Below are 22,239 nucleotides of genomic sequence, written 5' to 3' on the forward strand. Positions count from 1 at the left end.
TATATATATGTGTGTGTGTGTGTGTGTGTGTGTGTGTGTACAGTTAGTAATATTAATAATCATAATAAACAATTCTCCTGCCAATTTAACCTTCACTAAGCCCCTGATGAGATACTATTCTTACATGAACAGAAATGAATTGTGACATTATTAAAGTATGCGGTAAAATGATTAAAAACTGTGGAGATTTGACACTAGTTACCTGAATAAATTTGCAATTGAAATTCATATTCATAATGAGATTTGCATTATATATATATATATATATATATACAGTGGGGCAAAAAAGATGGAGGAATGGTCCAAATTACCAGCAACAGTGTGTGAAAACCTTGTGAAGACTTACAGAAAACGTTTGACCTCTGTCATTGCCAACAAAGGGTATATAACAAAGTATTGAGATGAAATTTTGTTATTGACCAAATACTTATTTTCCACCATAATTTGCAAATAAATTCTTTAAAAATCCTACAATGTGATTTTCTGGATTTTTTTTTCTAATTTTGTCTCTCAGAGTTGAGGTATACCTATGATGAAAATTACAGGCCTCTCTCATCTTTTTAAGTGGGAGAACTTGCACAATTGGTGGCTGACTAAATACTTTTTTTCCCCACTGTATATATATATATACACACACACACACACTGATGTTCAATCAATAGATTTATATTACTGTGACGTTATAGGATTTTTTTCTTACCGCGGTGAAGAAGCAACAAATCACACGGTTTGGTCAGGCTAGGCTATAGTCTGTACAAGTGTACAAGTGTTCGGCTGTTGTACAACTACTGGGCCCAGGGCCGTCAGTGCTTGAGGGGGCCACTAAACACCGCACCCTCTCCCCGCTACGAGGGAGTGCTCGTAACGCATATAGTCAAAATGTGCCCAAATAGGTGAAACAATATTTGGCTTAGGCACTAGATTCGTGGCCATTTTTTGAATAATGTCGTCAACTGTAAATAATAGCCTATACCACATAAGAGAAGTATCGTTATAAGCTCTTGCAATTAAAATCTAACTCCAACTGTTTACATTATGGTTTTGTCTTTTATGCCTGTGTTTGTGTATTTTATTGAACATTGTCTGTAGATCACAAGTACTGAAACCTAGCATTTAATTAATAATAATCAGACACACACGCAAATTAAATCCCCCATATGTTTAATGGACTGTCCCTCTCCCTTGCGCAGGAAGCTGTTTTTTTTCTTCTCCTGAAGCCTTTGAACATAGGACAGACGAAAGTAAATTATGATAAACAGTGATTATTGTGTTTATAGTTCATATCACACACCATATGCACTCCTGTAACTTTCTAAAATACAAAAAAAAAGTGCATTGATGACCTCAACACGGTCGGCATCTCATTACTGCAGTAATGTGGTTATCGTCACAGCCCTATATCTAATTTATCTAATATAATCTATCTATATGTGGTAGAAATTCCCCTACGCACCTGACTTAAGTTAAACCGGGTGTCTCCCGACACCAAAAATGATCTTTTCTGACCACTAATCGCAATAGCTCTGACCACACTGGGGAACCAGGCCAGAGACAATTCAGCTAAGAATTACAGCCACCTGACGATGTCTCGCCCCCTATGATCACTATCACTTGGATCTCTAGTTTTCCACTACACCTACTACACAGCAGTAACCAGACAGACTCCGGACAATGCCTTTGAATATGCTTTAATCACGGCCGAGTGGACCTTATACCAATCAAAAAGAATCCCTCCGACAAAAAGAATACAACAGTTTATATAGCATAGGTGCATGGCAAAGATGACGTGATTCATATAATTTTTCTCTAATGTAATTGGTTCTTCATAAGTGAAATTTAGCAAACCTTCCCTTTGTTACTGGCAAAACAAATTTGGTTTTTGATTACTTCAGCTCATTACTCAAGTCATTGGTTGTTATGGTTATTTTTATATTCAGACAGGTGTCTAGCCATCTTGTCCATATGCATCTGTTATTGCAACACACTAACTAAAGTGTTAGTACATTTTGTTCTCAAAAGCATACAAACATTAGGCCTGCAAGGAAAAGACTACTGTTAAGCCCACAAGGAAGAGGAATGTTAGTTATGATTAATTTAAAATGTTTAATTTAAAAATTACCTTCACACTATCTTTCTATCTATCTACATATAAACACACATATATTGTGTGTGTTCTATTATTTCATTATATTACATTTTATATGTATTTTTTATTATTTCTGTGATTATTATTATTATTATCTGTTTTATAGTAAATATTTAGCTCTTTGTCTGCTGTGCTGGTTCTGTGGTAAGCTTGTTTATGAGAATTTGTGTCCATGTGCCTTGTTGTTTTCCTGTTTTTGTTGTAACCTCAGCATGACCAGCTAATGACATTACAGTACATTACAACACTTTAAAACTATATAGTATGTCTCTTCTTTATATATTTGTGTATGTGTGAGTGTGTGTACTTTAGCATGTCCCTAGTGGATCTCTACACACAAACCAGCTGAAAGAGAATGGGAGAGGAGGCTCAACCACTCGAGGGACTTGGCCCTGTTAATCAACACTCTGCACTGGCAGGGAGGCCCAGTCTGATCAAAAATACATACAGAGCACAGCACAGAGCAGCCCAGTGCTGCGGCCAAGAGATGCCTGAACCTACACACACCCCACGCTTTTGAAACCAGGACTTGTGCTTTCAGAGAAGGCTGCTTGGTACTCTGCTACTGTCCCAATAGAAAATATGATACTAGCTTACTATAAAAGCAGTGCCCTTAAGGTTCAGGCATCCCCCACCGCACATGCCTCTTTTCCAAACAAGCATCTGATTTATTTTGCTTTTGATGGTTTCGCTTTCCTGCATCTATTCCCACTTCTGTTTTCTGCTATAATAGTAAATATGGAAGCACATTGAGAACATGCAGTGATACTTCCCTGATTTGTTTTAACAGGCATCCACTGTGACAGCATCTGCCCTCGAGGCTTCTGGGGGCCTAACTGCTCCATGACCTGCTCATGCCAGAATGGAGGCTCCTGCTCTCCTGAAGACGGGACCTGCGTGTGTGCTCCCGGCTACCGCGGGACTTCCTGCAAGAGAAGTAAGCTTCCTGTCAACTTCCTTTCTCCTTCCAGTGGCACTCTTTACACAATGTCACCTTCTCAAAGCCTGTCACATAAGTGGTTTATTTGAACATACTTCAGCCAAGATGATAAACAACTGGTGGGAATGAGAGGGGGGGTCACGACTGTTACATCCAGACGGTGACCCTCTGGGAGTGGAGTGGGGACAGTTGAAGAGGGAAGCACTTAATGAAGAGTCATGAACATGTAAGAGCAAAGCTTTAATCACACACGTCTTAATCACTTCAGGCCTGGATCTCTGTAGAGATGCAGTGTCCATGTGGGGCTCTCATCAGTGTTTACTCGGCCTCTCAAGGGTCTGCTTCTTAAGACACTGTTTTGCTCTTGCTGTTTCTCTTTACCACACCGTGCCCTCAACAGAAAAGCTGATTGATTGCTGGTCATTTTCAAGGATCAAATGTAGTCTGTATAAGATAAAGTTTGTATATGGCAGGAGACAGGTGAATATCAGAAAAACATGTTCAGGTTAAGGTTTTTGTCTATCTATTTATACTCTTAAAAATAAAGGTGCTTCAAAAGGTTCTTCAAGCGATGCCATAGAAGAACCATTTTTGGTTCCACAAAGAACCATTCAGTCAAAGGTTCTTTAAAGAACCATCTCTTTCTTACCTTTTTGTAATCTGAAGAACCTTCTTTCGCCATAAAGAACCTTTTGTGAAACAGAAAGGTTCTTCAGATGTTAAAGATTCTTAATGGAACCATTTAGACAAAAAGGTTCTTCTATGGCATCGTGAAGCACCTTTATTTTTAAGAGTGTATCTATCTATTTATCTATCTATCTATCTATCTATCTATCTATCTATCTATCTATCTATCTATCTATCTATTGTTCTATCTATCGTTCTATGTATCTATCTATCGATCTATCGATCGATTGATCTGTCTATCATTCTATCTATCGTTCAATGAATCTATCTATCTATCTATCTGTCTGTCTGTCTGTCTCTATCTATCGTTCTATCTATCTATCTGTCGTTCTATCTATCTATCTATCTATCTTTCGTTCATCTATCTATCTATCTATCTATCTATCTATCTATCTATCTTTCGTTCATCTATCTATCAATCTATCTATCTATCATCATCATCATCTCTATCGTTATGTCTGTCTGTCTAGCTATCCATTTTTATGGAATATATTTTCAATAAATAAAATGGGTAAATATATTTGACATAAAAAAAATTGTTTTACTAAGCTAAAATGTACTGTTTTAATTGAGGGTTTTTTTGTAATGTTCAGGGGTGCACATTATTTTTGATTGGTGCTCACACTGCACATAGTGTGACTAAATATAACTATTAAAAAAATAATAATAATTAATAACAGTAATAATAGTATTATTGCACTTTATTTTGTTTTTTTAATAAATAATAAACAAAATAAAGTTTGAAAATACTATTATATTTTAACATAAAATATGAGTATTTAATAAAAATAAAGTTGTTTTTATAGTACACTTAAAAATTACAAGCCTACATTTTCTTTTTTTCCCCCCCTTCAACATTTTCAAACCTAAAATCAGCTTCTTCTTTTTTTTTTTGGTGGGTTGCCAGCAAGTATATGCACTGTTGATTTTCCACCCTGGTGTTGCCGAGTGAAGCACGTCAATGAATGAAATATCACAGTTTTATGCTTTGCTCTGAAACGGGCAACACATAGCCTGGATTTATGCCTTCAGTTTTAATGGGAATCTTATATAGTATTACAGTTAGTCGATCTAAAACAGTGACTCTGCATTAACAGCTGTCAACCTCAAATGAGCAGTCTGAACCTTTTTTTTTATTTTGCACCTGCGCACCACTTACTGTATGTGCACCCCTGATAATGTTCCATTATTATCATTGCATCTCATTATATTCTCATTTTTATTTTAATAGTAAGTTTTACTGTATTACTATAAATAAATTGAATAATACATTAGGTAAACACTGGAATGCAATGATATTTTTTAAATATTAAAAACTGCATAAAGACAGTACAATATGTACTGACCTTATGCATAGTATAAATACTTCTAAATAGCTAAATAGAATTGAAATGATATATTATTATTATTATTATTCTTTTGTTTTCACATTACAGTAATGAGAATGGGATTTTCAGCATTAAAGTGAGGAGAATTTTGGGTGTCAATGCAAAAAAATGTTAATAGATTTTTCTTTAAGCAAAATATAAAATATATTCTCTTGATTTAGATTTTTGGGTAAAATATGATCCGGGCATGTGTCATGAGATTCACCCGGTAAGGAGACGTGTGTGCAGATGTGTATTCAAAGATTACAGCGAGAAAGGAAAGGGAATGCGATTAATCTTCACCGCACTGTTCGTTGTTGTACAATTATCTTAATTACAAAGGCCCACCACCCATGGTAGAAAGGTCAGCATACACTACTCTCCTGCATTACACAAAGCTGCAGCAATTAAAGCGAATTAAGACTCTAGTGAAGAAAAATGACCCACAGAAGCTCCCGTCTCGGACAGAGCTGCGAGACAGAGACAGACTGGGCCCTCATGCTCTGTGAAACAATGAGCCTGACCATGAGGATGACAAAACCCCCTCATTATTTTTGCCTATATTAGTTGTACAGGTGACAGTGGCTCCGTGGTTTAGGGTTAAATGCTAGTTTGTGGAAGAATGTTTCAAACCTCAAGTGGCCATAGATTGTAACATTACTGTAATGGTTTCAGACCTGTTAAATGAAGTGCTAAAGCATATTTATATTCATTGCCATTCAAAACTTTGAAGTTTGAAAGATTTCCTAATGTTTTTGAAAGAAGGCTCATCAAGGCTGCATTAGAATTTAAAATAACAGTTTTCTATTTTAATATATTTAAAAAATGAATTTATTCCTATGATGAAAATCTGAATTTGAAATAGAAATATTTTGTAACATTAGAAAATACTGTCACTTTTAATAAGTTTAATGCCTCCTTGCTGAGTAAAAGCATATAGTAATTTATTAATATATATATATTTTTTTTTTTTTAAACATTTGAATGGTATAGTACGTACAGGTGCATCTCAATAAATTAGAATGTCATGGAAAAGTTCATTTATTTCAGTAATTCAACTCAAATTGTGAAACTCGTGTATTAAATAAATTCAATGCACACAGACTGAAGTAGTTTAAGTCTTTGGTTCTTTTTCATTTTATTGAATAACAGGACAAAAATATTGATGTTTCTAAATGTTATGTATGAATGCGAACGGCTTTGTACAAAATTTTTGTAACCATAGTTGCCTGTATGTTTGCTAAATCCTTCTACACTCTTAAAAATAAAGGTGCTTCAAAAGGTTCTTCAAGCGATGCCATAGAAGAACCATTTTTGGTTCCACAAAGAACCATTCAGTCAAAGGTTCTTTAAAGAACCATCTTTTTCTTACCTTTTTGTAATCTGAAGAACCTTATTTCGCCACAAAGAACCTTTTGTGAAACAGAAAGTTTCTTCAGATGTTAAAGGTTCTTTATGGAACCATTTAGACAAAAAGGTTCTTCTATGGCATCGTGAAGCACCTTTATTTTTAAGAGTGTATGTGATACACTCTTAAAAGAAATGGTTCTATTTAGAACCAGTAATGGTTCTATCACACGCTTCATATATGGAACCCCAAAATGGTTCTATATAGAACCATTTTAATGGGTTCATTAAAAAGAACCCCAAATGGTTCTTTGAATCCAAGTTAGATGGTTCTTTTTAGAACCATTTAAGGGTTCTTTATTATTAAAAGTTATTTATTATTTAATAAGAAAATATAACCAATCCAGAAAATTCTGAAAGTTTAAATGTATTCAATTTATTATACAAAAATAGTGTCATATTTAAAATTGCACCTCTGTAATACAATTAGAATAAGAATAAAAGAAAAGAACGTTATATAAAATAAAATACTTCGTATTTGGCAGATGCTTTTATCCAACGGGACTTACTACATTGCGTTCAATCTATACATTTATCAGTATGTGTTCCCTGGGATACCCTTTTGCATTGTTAACGCATTGCTCTTCCAAATGAGCTATAGGAATTCACAGAAATACAATATACACTGATTTTCTTATCTTGCCTGGCACAAAATGTAACAGTGTTTACTTACAGATTTGTATTAATATTTTCCATTTATTAAGTGTCTAATCTCTTAATTGGCCGTTCCTTGCTTTCCCATTTTATTTTTCCTTCCATATCTCTGTTGTACTTTCTGTTTTGTTCTTCTCCTCCACTTCCCGTCCTTTGCCCCTGTGACAGTTTGCCCTCCTGGTTTCTATGGGCACCGCTGCAGCCAGTCATGCCCACAGTGTGTACACAGCACAGGGCCGTGCCACCACGTCACGGGTCACTGTGAGTGCCTGGCCGGCTTCTTCGGCTCGCTTTGCAATCAAGGCAAGTAGCTCTGTTTTTCTGCTTTCTTTCTCTATTTTTCTCTCCTTCTCACCCACGGACCCTACAGATCCTTAGAGGCTAGTTCTGCTTGGAGAGAGGTACGAGAGAAGTATGGTCACATCACTGTCCAAGTACCTTTACTATAATTACAGTATTTTTTCAATTGGAAACACACTATGACTGAATCAATACACTAAGGCATCCATTTCTCATGATAATGTGCCAGAAATAAGCCGTTTCTGCAAAACTGTTGACACATTCTTGTTGCTAACACACAATTTTCAGTTCTGGTGAACGTTTTTGCTTTTTGCACAACTCTCAGGGGCCAATGTGAAAATGTTTCGGGCCAGCTGATGGAAATGTTGCTGTCAATAATTATTATGCCTTGAAAACTTTTTTGTGTATTGAACAATGTTGTTGCAGATTCCGCTTTGTCACCAATGTCATTGTCTAACTGTATGTAGACATTATTTAGACAATGTAACATTGTCTAACTGGCTGACATAGATTAACAAAAGTTTTGTCGAGACTGTGAGAATGACTTATAGTGATAGTCTTGGAAGCATCAGTAAAAAGTCAAGTTACAAACTAGTTATTGTTTTACAGCAACAGTGTGTTAATAAATCATAGCTGTTGTGGAGTTTCCTTGTAGCTATACAATATGTATGTTTTTTTTAAAATAATAATAATAATAATTTAAGTATTTGTTTTTAAGAAAACTGACATTTCTAAACTGAAAATATTATATTTATAATAGTTTATTTATCAGTATTTATCAATATTAAAAGAAAATATTCACTGGTATATTTAAAAATGTGTGTAAAAATGCATTGCTTATAATGAAATAATTTATTATCATTTTGTGGTGGGGCCAGTGATAATTTTGGCTGAGAATATTTTTTTCCTCACATTTTAAAAATGCATGATTCAAACCCATATAAGCAGGTAACACTTCTGGAAGCAATTCACACAGACTGTAATGACATCAAAGTTCTTTCTTTCTAGTTGCTACTTCCCCTGCTGATGAACCAGAGTGAACCAGAATCGATTGTTATGTAGATTAAATAATGCGGCTGGATTGTGCACTCTTTAGGAAGCATAAATGGATAGACACTGCCATTTATTGTTGACATGTATTTTGATTGGTATGTAATGACGATATTGCGGTTCAGTTGGAGATTATATACATAAATTATGCACATAAATAGCGGTTTACCCCTCTCAACCTACCTGTCACTAAAATGAGCTGTATTCGACCTGCATGGCATTGTAATGCCATTCTGTGCGTGTGCGCGCTTTTCAAACGGCAGCATGCCCATCCACAGAACGCCACGCTGACTCTGCGGCTCTGCCGTACTGAAATAATTGGCATTATCACTGACACTCTGACAAATAACCTTCAGAGGAAATCTGAATATTGCTGAGCTCGTTCTTCTGAGCGAGACAAACACTGAAGAGTCAGGTCGATATCACCGCTTTTCATTTTTGTTAAGCTCCTGTGGAAAACCAGAGATAGCGTAGAGACAATAATTTGTTAATTTCCACTAATATACTTCATGCTTCAAGATTTACATCTAGGAGGTCTATAATACCTGGAGAGAGCTATCCGTTAACATTCCCATTCAGCTGTGCTGCTTATGGATAGCCCCCTCCCTGAGAAGTGCACAGTTTTAAATCTGCCATCTCTGGCTGATGGCAAAACATCTACTGTAATATAATGACATATCTGCATATATGTTGCTAGAAAAACTAATTTATTTAGTCAGAAAGTATGGCAACTTTCGAATGGCTGTTAATGGAGAAAGATGCAATGAAAATATCATACTTTCTACCAGCAGGTTTTGACCGGAATAAACCCTGCATCCCTGATATACTTTTTTTTTAAGGGATCGTTTCTCTACTGTGATTTTCACTTTTTTTTAAAGTTATTCAAATGAAGCTCCTCACTGCCCAAAAGGAGCGCTGTCAATATTGACTCCATGTTGACTGTTATATACACTTATACATAGTTATGGGATTCTGAGTTAAGTTTCAAGTCAATGAGGCAGATTTTCAACTCAAACTAATAAACCCTAACACTCACTTTCCACTCCACAGCACCCAACTGAGAGGTCCAGATGAAATATAGATAGACCATCTCATAATAATTAACCAGTCTTTTCATGAGTTAAGGAAAGGCAGCATGAATATATAGAATTCACTTTCATTGCTTTCAGAGCTGTCTCGTGAATAAATATTTAATATGTTAAAGCAGAAGAAGAAGAAGGTTCGAGAAGGCTTGTTTTAATTTGTCCAGATCATAATTACTGGAAGAAAGTCAGGCCTCGGGGGGATTGTGGCTAGCCCACATACCTACTTTTTTGTAGTTCGGTCTATGTCGGCGTCCTCCGATGTCTTGAGCCCACGTTCACCCATCTCAGAACGAGCTAATGAACTTCTGCTAGTCACAGCTGGAATGAAACGGAGCCTGTGACATGAGGGGGCCACTAGCTAATAAGAGGAAGCTTTGAGTTAGTTGAAAGAGTTTCCACAAAATGAGAAGAGTGTGGAAATATAATTATTAAAAGTCAGTGGCACAAAGATTTAGCTTCAGCTTCACCTCAATGGACGAACCATCTGATTGGAACATCTGACTCTGTTGTGTGGCCGTATTTCAACTCTCATGAGAAGCTGAGGACGTTTATGCTGTCTTCCACTAGGGAGACAATGGGGAAGCATCTAGTTTTAGGTACCTTGCTGTGAACTCACTGAAACTAGAAGAGAGAGGGGTGGAAAACATGAAATTTCTAATTGAGGCAAGTGTCAGAGAATGGTGATACATTAATTTTATTAAAAAGTTACACAAGCTCTGTTTTTAATTTCGTAGTACATCAGTCGACCCTATTCCTATGGATAATTGGACAGTGTGACAGAAGCACATGTTTGAAGGGTGATTCAGCTTTGAAGTGCACACAGACACGACTTACAATCACTCCAGCATGTGTCACTCTGGTTTATCATCAGTTAATACTCATGCAGAACTATCATAGAACTTACTGTCACACATTATGATCTATGAAAAGTTTTAAAGGTGAATTGCAAGATGTTACAGTAAAGTTTAATTCAGAAACTATAACTACATTAACCCTTAAATTGCTTCATGTGGTAACATCTAAATTATTTTAAGTCAAAAATATCACTGCATCAGCAGTTCAAAAGTATGTGGTCAGTAGGATTTTTTTTATTTTTAAAAGAATTTAATACTTTGATATTCAGCAAGGATGCATTAAATTGATCAAAAGTGACCGTAAAGACATTTATAATATTACATAAAATGTCTGTTTTTCAATAAATACTGTTCTTTCACACTTTTTATTCATCAAAGAATCCTGAAAAAAAAACTGTCTTGGTTTCCACAAAAATATTACGCAGCCCATAACTATTTTCAAAATTGATGATAATAAGAAATGTTTCTTAAACACCAAAATCAGCAAATGATTTCTGAAGGATCATGTGACACTAAAGACTGGAGCATTGACTGTTGAAAATTAAGCTTTTTGCTTTTCACAGGAATAAATGAATGAAATATATCAAATATGTGAAATGTATTTTGAAATATATTAAAATAGAAAACAGTTATTTTAAGTTGAAACAATATTTCACAATATTACTGTTTTGTACTGTATTTTTAATCAAGTAAATGCAGCCTTGGTGAAAATAAGAGCATTTTGTCTTTTCAAAAGAACTGGGTGGGGCTGTAGTAGAGTTTGGGAAAGAATCATTTTTATTTTTCATAATTTCAATCACAAATTGTTCAGTGCCGCTGCTGACACACTTCACCTTAATTTCACTGAAAGCAAAAGCTATTTCAGAAGGATATTTCATTTGAATGCAAATATTTAACTGGAAAACACAATAGCATTACTGTGAACTAAGATCAGTATTAGGAGGAGTATTCATTGTTAGCATCCTACAGATATGCTGTGATTACCATTGAAAGAATGACTCACAGGATTAAATGTTGTGCTTTCTGTCTGTGTTATGTCTGTTTTTGTCCCGTCAGTGTGTCCCAGTGGCAAATATGGGAAAGCCTGTGCTGAGATCTGCTTGTGCACAAACAATGGCACCTGCAACCCCATTGATGGCTCTTGCCAATGTTTCCCAGGTTGGACTGGAGACGACTGTTCACAGAGTACGAACCAGTTTGTCCTTCTCTTTGTTTACGTTTTCAGTTTCACCTTCTTTTATTTCTCCCACTCTTTTAGTGTTCTATCCTACTACTCTTTCCCATCCATTTTCGCCCCATTTCTTTCATGGACATCTCATGTCATAGTGCCATGTAAATCATGACCATGTCCATTTTTCTTTGCCAAATACCTCACAAGCACGGCTGATGGAGACCAACAATTTCTTCAATAAATTACTTGATAGCACACTCTCAATAATTTACACAGTGCAAGAGAGTGGCAATATGAAATAGAGATGAGAGCAACAATGTCCCGGAGAATTTATCACTCGCCCTCACGTCCCCCTCCCCTCTCACGCTGTTAATCTAACACTGTTTGCTGTAAGTGAAGAGGTGAAGATTGGTTGGGGGATTTCAATTATTAATTCCAAACAGTGACATTTTCAGCTTAAACTTGACTAAATTAAAACATTTATACTGTAGCTATGGCCCTCATTTCAATGTGATTTCCTCTTTATTTTGGCTGTACCACATTTTATTTACAAAACATGCCAATTTTACATCAAATGCATCATTTTGTATACATGTTATGTCAGTCAGGGGCCTGTAAATGTGCGTTTGGACGCCTGTTTTATATTAAAACACAATACACATGTGTGTTAGTCTTCATTTGACGGTGTCTCTGGCTCCGCAGTTTGTCCCATAGGCCAGTGGGGCCCTGACTGCTTGAACTCATGTAACTGTCACAACGGAGCCCAATGTAGTGCCTACGACGGAGAGTGCAGGTGCAGCCTGGGCTGGACCGGCCTCTACTGCACACAACGTGAGTCTCTCTCACACACAAATACACACACATTCACAGTTATTAAATGTACAAACAAGCCTCTATTATACACATGCAAACACTCTCCCACACACACACGTAAAGTGATACAGTGACATCTGTTGGCAGTATTTCAGAACTGCACCAGGGAGTTGTGAAATCTCATGATGTTATGATGCCACTGAGTGGTCCTTAATAATAAATGCACGTTTTTTTCACGTCACTCATTTAACTCATTATATGACTTTGCTCAAGGCTGAAATCAAAAGCCATCAGCATCACGCCTGCAAAAAAGCAGAATCCATCTTTCATTCATTACGTCAATCATTTCTTGATCCCTCCTCTGCTGCCACTCTGTTTGAAACTTTTTTTTTTATGATGGCAGTGATATAAACTCTTTCTTGAGGAGTGATGAAATCAGTTTGTGTTTTGGTGCAATGTTTGCTCCAGTAGGCTTGTTATCTTTGGTGGTCAGACTGTCTTTGCGTGTTTGTGTATTTATGTACTGTGCGTGTTTGTCTATGAATTGCTATTAGTGTACGAGACTGAAAGGGGAAAAACTGCCATGCTAATATAGTTCAATTTGTCAAATTCGAATGCTGCGGCTTCTCTTTCACTCTGGGTTTCCTGTTGCTGGCGTCATCAGCGTACACCAACTGTGTGTTGTAGGTTAATGTGATGTAGAAGGATATCTCTTTCCTTCAGGCTGTCCCTCAGGGTTTTATGGGCGAGACTGTGCAGAGGTGTGCCGCTGTCAAAATGGAGCTGACTGTGATCATATCACTGGCCAGTGTGCCTGTCGGACTGGCTTTATTGGGACCAACTGTGAACAGAGTGAGTGTTGTAGCCTCTTTAAGAATTGTGTTCTTATGTTAGGGGGTTGTGAGAATGTCAATTCGAAAGAGACGTTTAGCAGCCCCGATGATGATGATGGTGGTGACTGATGATTTGTGTCTGTGTTCCCCATCCACCATCCCAGGCAGTCGATCACAACGTGTGTTTAAGTGTTTGTTTTACATGGTGTTGGCCTGGGATGTTTGGTTAATTGTGTTTGCGTATGTGTTTTTATACAGAGTGTCCTCCCGGGACATTTGGCTATGGCTGTCAGCAGCTGTGTGAATGTATGAACAACGCCACCTGCGACTACGTGACCGGAACGTGCTACTGCAGCCCGGGATACAAAGGAATCCGCTGTGACCAGGGTAACGCTCTCTTTCTTTACGTCCTTTTTCATCTGGGGTGAAAAAAAAACTATGGAAAAATCCCATAGGTTTATACTGAACGAAAGAGCCTGATATATTTTAGAGTTGGGCCTCTAAGTAACCACATAGCAAGACGCTAGCAACCACCTAGAACACTGGAGCAACCAATTAGTAACACTAATAAGTACGCAGACCTTTAGCAACTACATAGAAACACACTAACAACCACTCAGACCTTTAGCAACCACATAGAACACTGTAGAAACTACAAAGCAAGAGGGGTCCTGTCACAGGACATTCTAAAAGGCATTCACAAATCACACAGAACGTGCAACCCCTAGCAACTAAATTCCAGCATCCAAACGACCGCTCAGACCCTTAGCAACTACATAGCAATACATTAATAACTGTTCAGACCCTTAGCAACTACAAAGCAACACATTAACAACCATATAGACCCTTGGCAACTATATAGCAGCACATTAACAACCACTTAGACTCTTAGCAACCAAGCAGACTCATAGCAACCCCTAGCAACTAAATAGCACCATGCTAACAACCAGTCACACCCTTAGCAACCCAAATAGTAGCACACTAACAACCACTCAGACCCTTAGCAACTCAAATAGTAGCCCACTAACAACCGCTCAAAACCTTAGCAACACACTGACAAATATTCAGACCTTTAGCAACTACCTAGCGACACACTAACAACCACTCAGACCCTTAGCAACTACATGGCAACACGGTAACAACCACTTAGACCCTTAGCAACCAAATAGCAGCACACTAACAACAACTCAGACCCTTAGCAACTACATAGCAACACATTAACAACCACTTAGACCCTTAGCAACCACATAGAATACCCTAGGAGCTGCATAGCTACACACTATCAACTACTCAGACCCTTAGAAACTGCATAGTAATGCCCTGGCAACCACCCAGATTACTGCATGATGCACCACTCACATTTTCTTCATAAGTCTTAATTATTGTAGTTTTGTTGTGTCTGTCATCATATGTGCAACAAGAGATTAGCATGCATAATAATTATTTTGTACCTGTACAAATTAAGGAATTAAGTACCTGATCTACTCCACATTGATTTCAACATAATCATATTCTGTGTCTCAGCGGCTCTAGTGATGGAGGAGCTGAACCCCTACACTAAGATCAGTCCTTCTCTGGGTTCAGAGCGCCAGTCCGCAGGTGCTGTCATGGGCATCATCTTCCTGCTGCTGATCATCATGGCCATGCTCAGCTTGTTTGTTTGGTTCAGGCAGAGACAGAGAGACAAAGGCCGGGAAATGCCCAGTGTCTCATACACCCCAGCCCTCCGTGTCACCAACACTGACTACTCCCTCTCTGGTGAGAACCTCCTTTGAGACTAATCATCAAATATTGAATAAGCTGCTATGAACAACTTCAGATTCTCCACGAATGTTTTTACAAGTATTTTGAACGATGTGTAGCGACATTTTTGTCTGTTCAGTAAGTGACAGTAAAAGCAACAGTTTCAGCACTGTATTATGGTTATCACAGTGCTACCACACTTTTCATATATTGATAACCTTCGCTTAAGTATTCAATTCATATTTTAATTATGTGAAATTACGCATATTCATGGTCATTTTTTATGCCAGCTGCGTGGGCTAGTTTTGATGATGTGGCTATAAATGGCTTGACCAATTCCATTAAGTGTCATGAATTTCGGGCCATTAAACTGCCCTCTTCTTCTCTGTTATTGCAGGAACAGGATGTTATGCATTATGCATTATCAGACAGGAGTTTCATAAGTTTGTACACTGTAGTTTGTAGAAGTTATGAACACTTCTGTCTTGCTCTCTCCTTTAGAAACATCTCAGAACAGCAGCAGTGGCCAGTGCTTCTCCAATCCCAGCTACCACACTGTGGCACAGTGCAACATCTCGTCCTCCATCACAAACAACCTGGATGGTACTCTCACTCTTAAGGTGAGGACATAATGTAGACACTTTTTTCATTACAGCAGGGGTTCGCATCCTACTTCATGATGGTCCGACAGATAAACTTTTTGCATTAAATTGATCAAAAGTGACAGTAAAGATATCTATAATGCTATAAAGATTTCTGTTTCAAATAAAAGCTGTTCTGTTTATCAAAGAATCCTCAAAAAATGTTTGAGTTTCCACAGAGTTATTAAGAAGCACATCTGTTTTCAGCATTGATAATTATGAAAGATATTTCTTTAGCACCAAATTATCATATTAGAATGATCATAATAGAATAATTTCTCAAGGATCATGAGAAAACTGAAGACTGGAGTGATAGCTGCTGAAAATTCAGTTTTGCCATCATATGGCAATTTCATTTTAAAATATATTAAAATTGAAAACCACTATTTCAAATTGTTATAATATTATTAATATTTAACAATTTTATTGTTTTTTTAATCAAATAAATGCAAACTTGGCGAGCATAAAATTCTAACTGAACACAAACCTTTAAACAGTAGTGTACATTAGACAGGATTAATACCAATAAAGGCTAACCAAACAATGTGTTATAGTTAAGACAGTGTCAATAACAATAAAATTGACTTATAAAATGTGTTGTTCTTAAAAATATAATTTTCTAGTTAGGAAATCATGCTTGTGAGATACATTTTATAGCTTAATTCGGACTCAATTCAATTGGCGTGTGACATTGCAAGAACATTAGAACATAAAAAATAGGTCGTGGACCAAAAAAGGTCAAGAATCCCTGCATTACACTGTTTCATCAAGGCTATCAGGCCAATGATCTTTCAGAGTGTCTTTTTTTCCCCTTTTAGAAAGGAGACAGGAACAGTTCAGAATGGAGAGCGTACTGCAATCTCAATGACCTGGGTCAGTGTCCTCACTTAATTTCTTATCTCACCCCCTATTTAAACCATCTTCTATCTGATTCCCGTCAGACAAAGCCTAAAAAAGTACTCATGCAATTTGAAATGGATCAAATATATCATTCTTTTCTCCGCTCAGCCTATTCCACAAAACAAATAAGACATTTGTTTTCCGTTGAAGCACCAGAGAATTAAACTACTTACTCATTCCTGGGGGTTGTAAAAAACACCAGACGGCGCTTCTGGCACTAGAGGAAGACCTCCGCCTGCTGCGTTTTTAATAAGCCCTTACTTTAGGTGGTACATGCACATGGTGGAAGGTCAGACTTTGCCTATATTATCCAAGGTCACTCAGACTAGGGGGGAGAGAGTTCATTACCTCTCTGGCTTCCCATCCCAAGCCACCTCACCCCATTATGTCTACCTGCAGGTCTGCTGATAAGGCTTCAGCAGAGCATACAAGGCCTCAGACTCTGGTTGGAGGGTGGGTATTTTAATCATGTTCTGTTGCAAGCCAATAGAGGAAGTGAAATAGGGCCAGTGACCACAAGTTCAAAGTGGGACAGTGATTTCGTCTTTTTATAGGAAGTTTTCCTGATTTCCAGTCACATTGTCGAATGTTAACTTGTAGATGACCACCTGTTTATAAATGCAAAGTTATTTCAAAGCCATTTCAAAGCCTGGGCCAAACATTGTTACATTCTGATGAAGATTACAAAGACATTATCTTCTCTATGAATTCTTCACTTTAGGAATCTGTGTGAAATGAGTGAATGAGAACGATTTTGATTCAAGTCAAAACAAGTGAAAGTACAAACTGTCCTTTTCTTTAACAGACTAAACTACATCACATTTCTATAGAGGAAAATCCCAACTGAACAGTGAGCGTACACTGTAACTCTACTGCTGTCATGGAGACTATGTACAGAGACAATCCTAATTAATATTGCACTGGCTTTATCAGTGTGGGGTGGGTGTTATGTTTGAGCATTTTCATTTATAGATCTTGACGTCACCTTAAAGGCATGTCAGTATCTCTGGGTAGTCAGCTGAGAAACGTGATTTAGAGATGTGATTCGTTTAAAGGTTAACTCAGAATACTCATTAGAGTGTCAAAGTTGGGTATTGCGTAAGAGCCTGACTTTGCTTTTATATGTATATGTGCAGGCCTTCCTGTGTTGTTCTTTTTATCTTGCTTACCTGCCTTCCTATATGTGTTTGATTTTGTTGGTGCTTTAGATTCACCATTAAGCCTAAAAATCCATCCATTCAATAACAGTAAATTGTCGTCTAAAAAGGTATTTAAAGTATAATCTAATTTTGGTTGGAGACAACATGAGGAAATGTTGGCATTTGTGCTAGAAAATTTACTATCAATATATTGAAAAATATATATTAACATTTAATTTAACAAGAGACTATATACTGCATATATTATAGGCTAATATTTTACAACATGCTATTTGATAGTGCAGCTTATCTGTTCCCATCACTATATCATTATGACTTTTCTGCGGAGATTTCCCATTACTGATGTTTATCATTGACCATTTATACTGTTGTTGAATCATGAATTACTCAGAATGTGTGTTCATGTGCCTCGTTAGGAGTATCAAGAGGAGATACACTTACACCGAGGGACAACAAAACCACTCGAATGGCCAAAGGTAATAACTATGAAGGACATTTGCTCTTGTAATAAGAATATACCACGCTATACACAAGAGGTCCTTTTCCGTTTTTTCTCTGGTCCCTACACAAGGACCACTGCGTTCTCTCAGTAAATTAAGAATGACTTTCAAAGATTATCCAAGTCAGTGAAGTGAAACAATATAGTGATCACACTGACCTGGATGTGCATTTGCCTCATTCACAAATACTTTACATTTAAAGTCTATAAATAGTAAATAGTCTGTTGTGTCATCACTGCCTTCATTCTACAGAGCACGACTTTATCTCTTCCTCTATATTTCTGGATGATGTACATAAGTAATACATCCTGCAAATCTTTTACTCTCTCTCCACAATCTCTTCTTCAGCTACATTAGATCTTAGCTTAGTAACAAGATTTTCCAGTGCCATCTAACAGGATTTCACTGTGAAAATCTACCCTGGGATGCTGTTTTTTAAACAGTACATCATGGAAAAGTGCTTATTTTGCATCTTTGACTAGAGAAAGTCTTGAATGTAACTTAATTTTTCATATAGTTCTTTGTACAAATAATAACATTTATTACATTTTTGTCTCTCCCGTGTCTGTTCTCTCCCAGAGGGTGATGTGAAATGAATATGTGAGTAATATCTCTTCTGTAATGTGTGTAGATTACATAAAGGCCTCCATGTGTAGCTCCAGCTCGTGCTCCCTAAATAGTGAGAACCCGTACGCCACCATCCGAGATCCGCCCAGCCTGGCCTGCAAGCACACTGAAAGCAGCTACGTGGAGATGAAGTCACCTGCTCACAGAGACCTGACCTTCTGCTCCAGCACTAGCACAACCCTGACCACTGCCAGCAGGAACGTCTATGACGTGGGTGAGTCTCATGTATGCAGATGGATACTTACTTCTTATGTGAAGTTTCCAGCTCTCTCATTTTTGTCTTTTTAAGCACAACATTGTTATTAATACAGTGTTGTTAGTACGATGTTGCCATATGGAAACATTTTCCTTCACTTTCTCTCTAATGAGAAAAACACACTGCTTTGTAATTCCTATAGGACAGACATATTCTGTGATTTTGCATCTTTTTGCTGAATCTTTAATAAGTACAATATATATGTTGCCATGTGTCATTCATAAATGAATTAGAAAAGAGAAATTACAACTGCATAACTATTTATTCATAAATAAGTAAGCCTAATTCTGAGCTGTCAGGTTATTTCTTGATATAATTAGTAATTCAATAGTCAGGTGTGTTTACTTTTTATTTTATTTATAAATAAAATAGGTTTGCATGTGTATATGTTTTAGATAGATGTTATTATATTATTTAAAAATATTTACTTTGAAGTGTAATGAACAAAAAAGAAAGTATAAATATTACCATATTCCATATATTGTACAAATAATATAATGAATACATAAATCTATTTATATTTTTACATGTTTATATTTATATATTAGTGTTATTCTGTATTATTTATATGCTATAATAGTATTTATTCATATTTTGAATTAGCCTATATTTTTATATTTTCAGTTTTCATATTTTTATTTTTATACATCAAGTTTTAGTATTTTTTTCAAAATAGTCCTTTTGTCAATTTGATAATTTTTTTCTATATAGCTTTAGTTTATTTTTATTTCAATTTTAGTTTTTGTAATTTTATAACTTCGATTATTTATTTCAGGTAGTTGCCAAGGCAACATTTATCATTTTCATTTAAGTTTATGTTTTTTATCTAATATTTATATTTTATTTCAGCTTTATTTCAATTACCAAAAATTTGAATTGCTTTAGTTTTAGTTAAAAATAACAACTGTTGTTACTGTATATATAAAATATATGAAATAGTGCTGTCAAGCGATTAATCGCGAATAATCGCATGCAAAATAAAAGTTTTTGTTTACATAATATGTGTGTGTATACTGTGTGTATTTATTGCGTATATATAAATACAAACACATGCATGTATATATTTAAGAAAAATATGTTATGTTTATATATTAAATATATTTATATATCAAATATAAGAATATAGATATATAAATGTATATACATGTCAATATTTTCAAAATATCTACTGTATGTGTGTATTTATATATACATAATAAATATACGCAGAATACCTACATATATTATGTAAACACAAACTTTTATGTTGGACGCGATTAATCACGATTAATCGTTTGACAGCACTAATATGAAATAACAAAATGTATACTTTTTTTTTAAAGGTTTATATTAATATAATTGTGTTTATGCATTTTTGATTATGATACAAGTTTGCAGTATTGTATTACAATATGGCAATATTCAGTGTCATTATTTTCCCCAAATTATGTCAAAATATCAAATGGGGAAATATTTAAATCTAGATTATGTTGTAAAGATTCTTTATAAAATATTTAGAACATAATGTGCTGTATACCATAGAGAGAGCTACAGTGCGTGTTGAAGATTCAGAGAGAGTTTGAGAAATTGAGCCGCTCACCTCTCTCCACCCTTCTTCCTCAGAACCGACAGTGAGTGTGCTTCAGGGACCCAACGGCCTAGCAACCGGATTCTCCCAGAGTCCTTATGACCTCCCGCGGAACAGCCACATTCCCAGCCACTACGACATCTTGCCAATGCGCCACAGCCCAACACACACCCCACCCCCTTCCGAAAGCCCCCCGAGCTCCCTGCTGTAGAGGCCAGTCCAAATACACAGACGCAAGACCGGCAGCTCCGGGATCTCGTTTTTTAAAATCTCAGTCTGTCTCACTCCTCATCTCTCTTTCTCTCCAAAACTCTCTCAAGTACAGATGCATGACATAGGTGGAGACCGCATTCCTCTTTCCGTCGAGTAAATGAGGATTGTGGGAAATGGACTGTACATCAAAACAAGAACAGATTTGGACACCAGCGATTATTCATCATCCATCTCAGAGGCGTTTTATAACAAGCTGTGCTTATAACACCATGAAATACTGGCATAAAAGAGCATTCTGGTTATAGGTCTATGAAAAGACTTTTAGAGGGAATAAAGGAGCATTTGAGACGGTTTCATGGAAACATACCCAATGATATGTTGATTCTTAAAAACTAGAGCTCTAAATGCGACTCAATGATCCAGAACTTTTCATTTGGAGTTGGCATCGATCTTGCAGTCGAGAGCCAAGGGTGAGCATGAGGGAGCAATCCTCTTTTTTTCACCCCCCAAAGTGTTTAGTCTGGACTTCAAGGCAATGGTGACAAAGCATGGTTTCAATAAGAAATAGTAAGACTTATTATTGCATAAAGGTGGTTACCAGAACAGTATGAGATGAGCGAGAACTGATCAGGACTTTATAATACTGTACATTTATCTACCACTTATAAACCTACACAGAAATATTTATAAAAGTTTATGTGGAGAGCCTGGGTCAACATGAGCTACACTGCTCATTCGTGCAACAACCTGGTGCTTTCTACTGTACATAGGAGTTTATGACTGTTGCTATCATTTTATTTGGGTGTGTATGTTTTATGAACGTGGGATTAAGTTTTCAAAGCTATCATGTTTAGTTTTTCTTCTTTGTATGTTTACATTTTTTAAAACATCTGTTAGCAGGCCTTGAAGGGTTTTTAATTTGTGGTTATGTATTTATGATGTTTATTTATACCTCGTTTGTGCAAGTGATGTTTTTCTTTATAGTGTAACAGGTAAACATATTTAAAAAGGAAAAAAGCATGTACAAATGATGACACCCATAGTGACCAATTATTTTTATGTGCTTGTGCTATTTGTGCACAGTATTAATATATAAAATCGACATTATATGTTAGCTCTTATGTCATTATAGAATCCATGACAGGACGAGACCTCATTCATGTCCTAAAAAGTACAGTATAAATAGATTTGGAGACTTGTGTTTCGGTTTGTTTGATGACTACAGCTTTGCAGCTTTTGATTTGAGTTTGTTCTGTGGCTGCATTCCCATAACAGTGACAATCATTCATAAATAAAAGGGGGAAAAATGCATTTCATCAATCCTA

General features: G+C 36.4%; 1 protein-coding gene across 1 annotated transcript in view; it reads left to right on the plus strand.

Moving 5' to 3' along the window:
- LOC107583869 (multiple epidermal growth factor-like domains protein 10) overlaps nt 1-22,239 on the plus strand; it is a 148,844-nt gene extending 126,605 nt beyond the window's left edge. The window contains exons 17-28 of the mRNA XM_016270222.1: nt 2,937-3,083; nt 7,370-7,504; nt 11,547-11,675; nt 12,364-12,492; nt 13,198-13,326; nt 13,566-13,694; nt 14,832-15,065; nt 15,552-15,670; nt 16,510-16,727; nt 18,139-18,227; nt 18,883-19,092; nt 20,737-22,239. Of these exons, the coding sequence (XP_016125708.1) occupies nt 2,937-3,083; nt 7,370-7,504; nt 11,547-11,675; nt 12,364-12,492; nt 13,198-13,326; nt 13,566-13,694; nt 14,832-15,065; nt 15,552-15,670; nt 16,510-16,727; nt 18,139-18,227; nt 18,883-19,092; nt 20,737-20,912 (1,844 nt within the window). The 3' untranslated portion in view covers nt 20,913-22,239. The remainder of the gene's footprint in view (nt 1-2,936; nt 3,084-7,369; nt 7,505-11,546; nt 11,676-12,363; nt 12,493-13,197; nt 13,327-13,565; nt 13,695-14,831; nt 15,066-15,551; nt 15,671-16,509; nt 16,728-18,138; nt 18,228-18,882; nt 19,093-20,736) is intronic.

Source organism: Sinocyclocheilus grahami, unplaced genomic scaffold, assembly GCF_001515645.1.
Source record: "Sinocyclocheilus grahami isolate Dianchi unplaced genomic scaffold, SAMN03320097.WGS_v1.1 scaffold55.1, whole genome shotgun sequence".
Classification (NCBI taxonomy): Eukaryota; Metazoa; Chordata; class Actinopteri; order Cypriniformes; family Cyprinidae; genus Sinocyclocheilus; species Sinocyclocheilus grahami.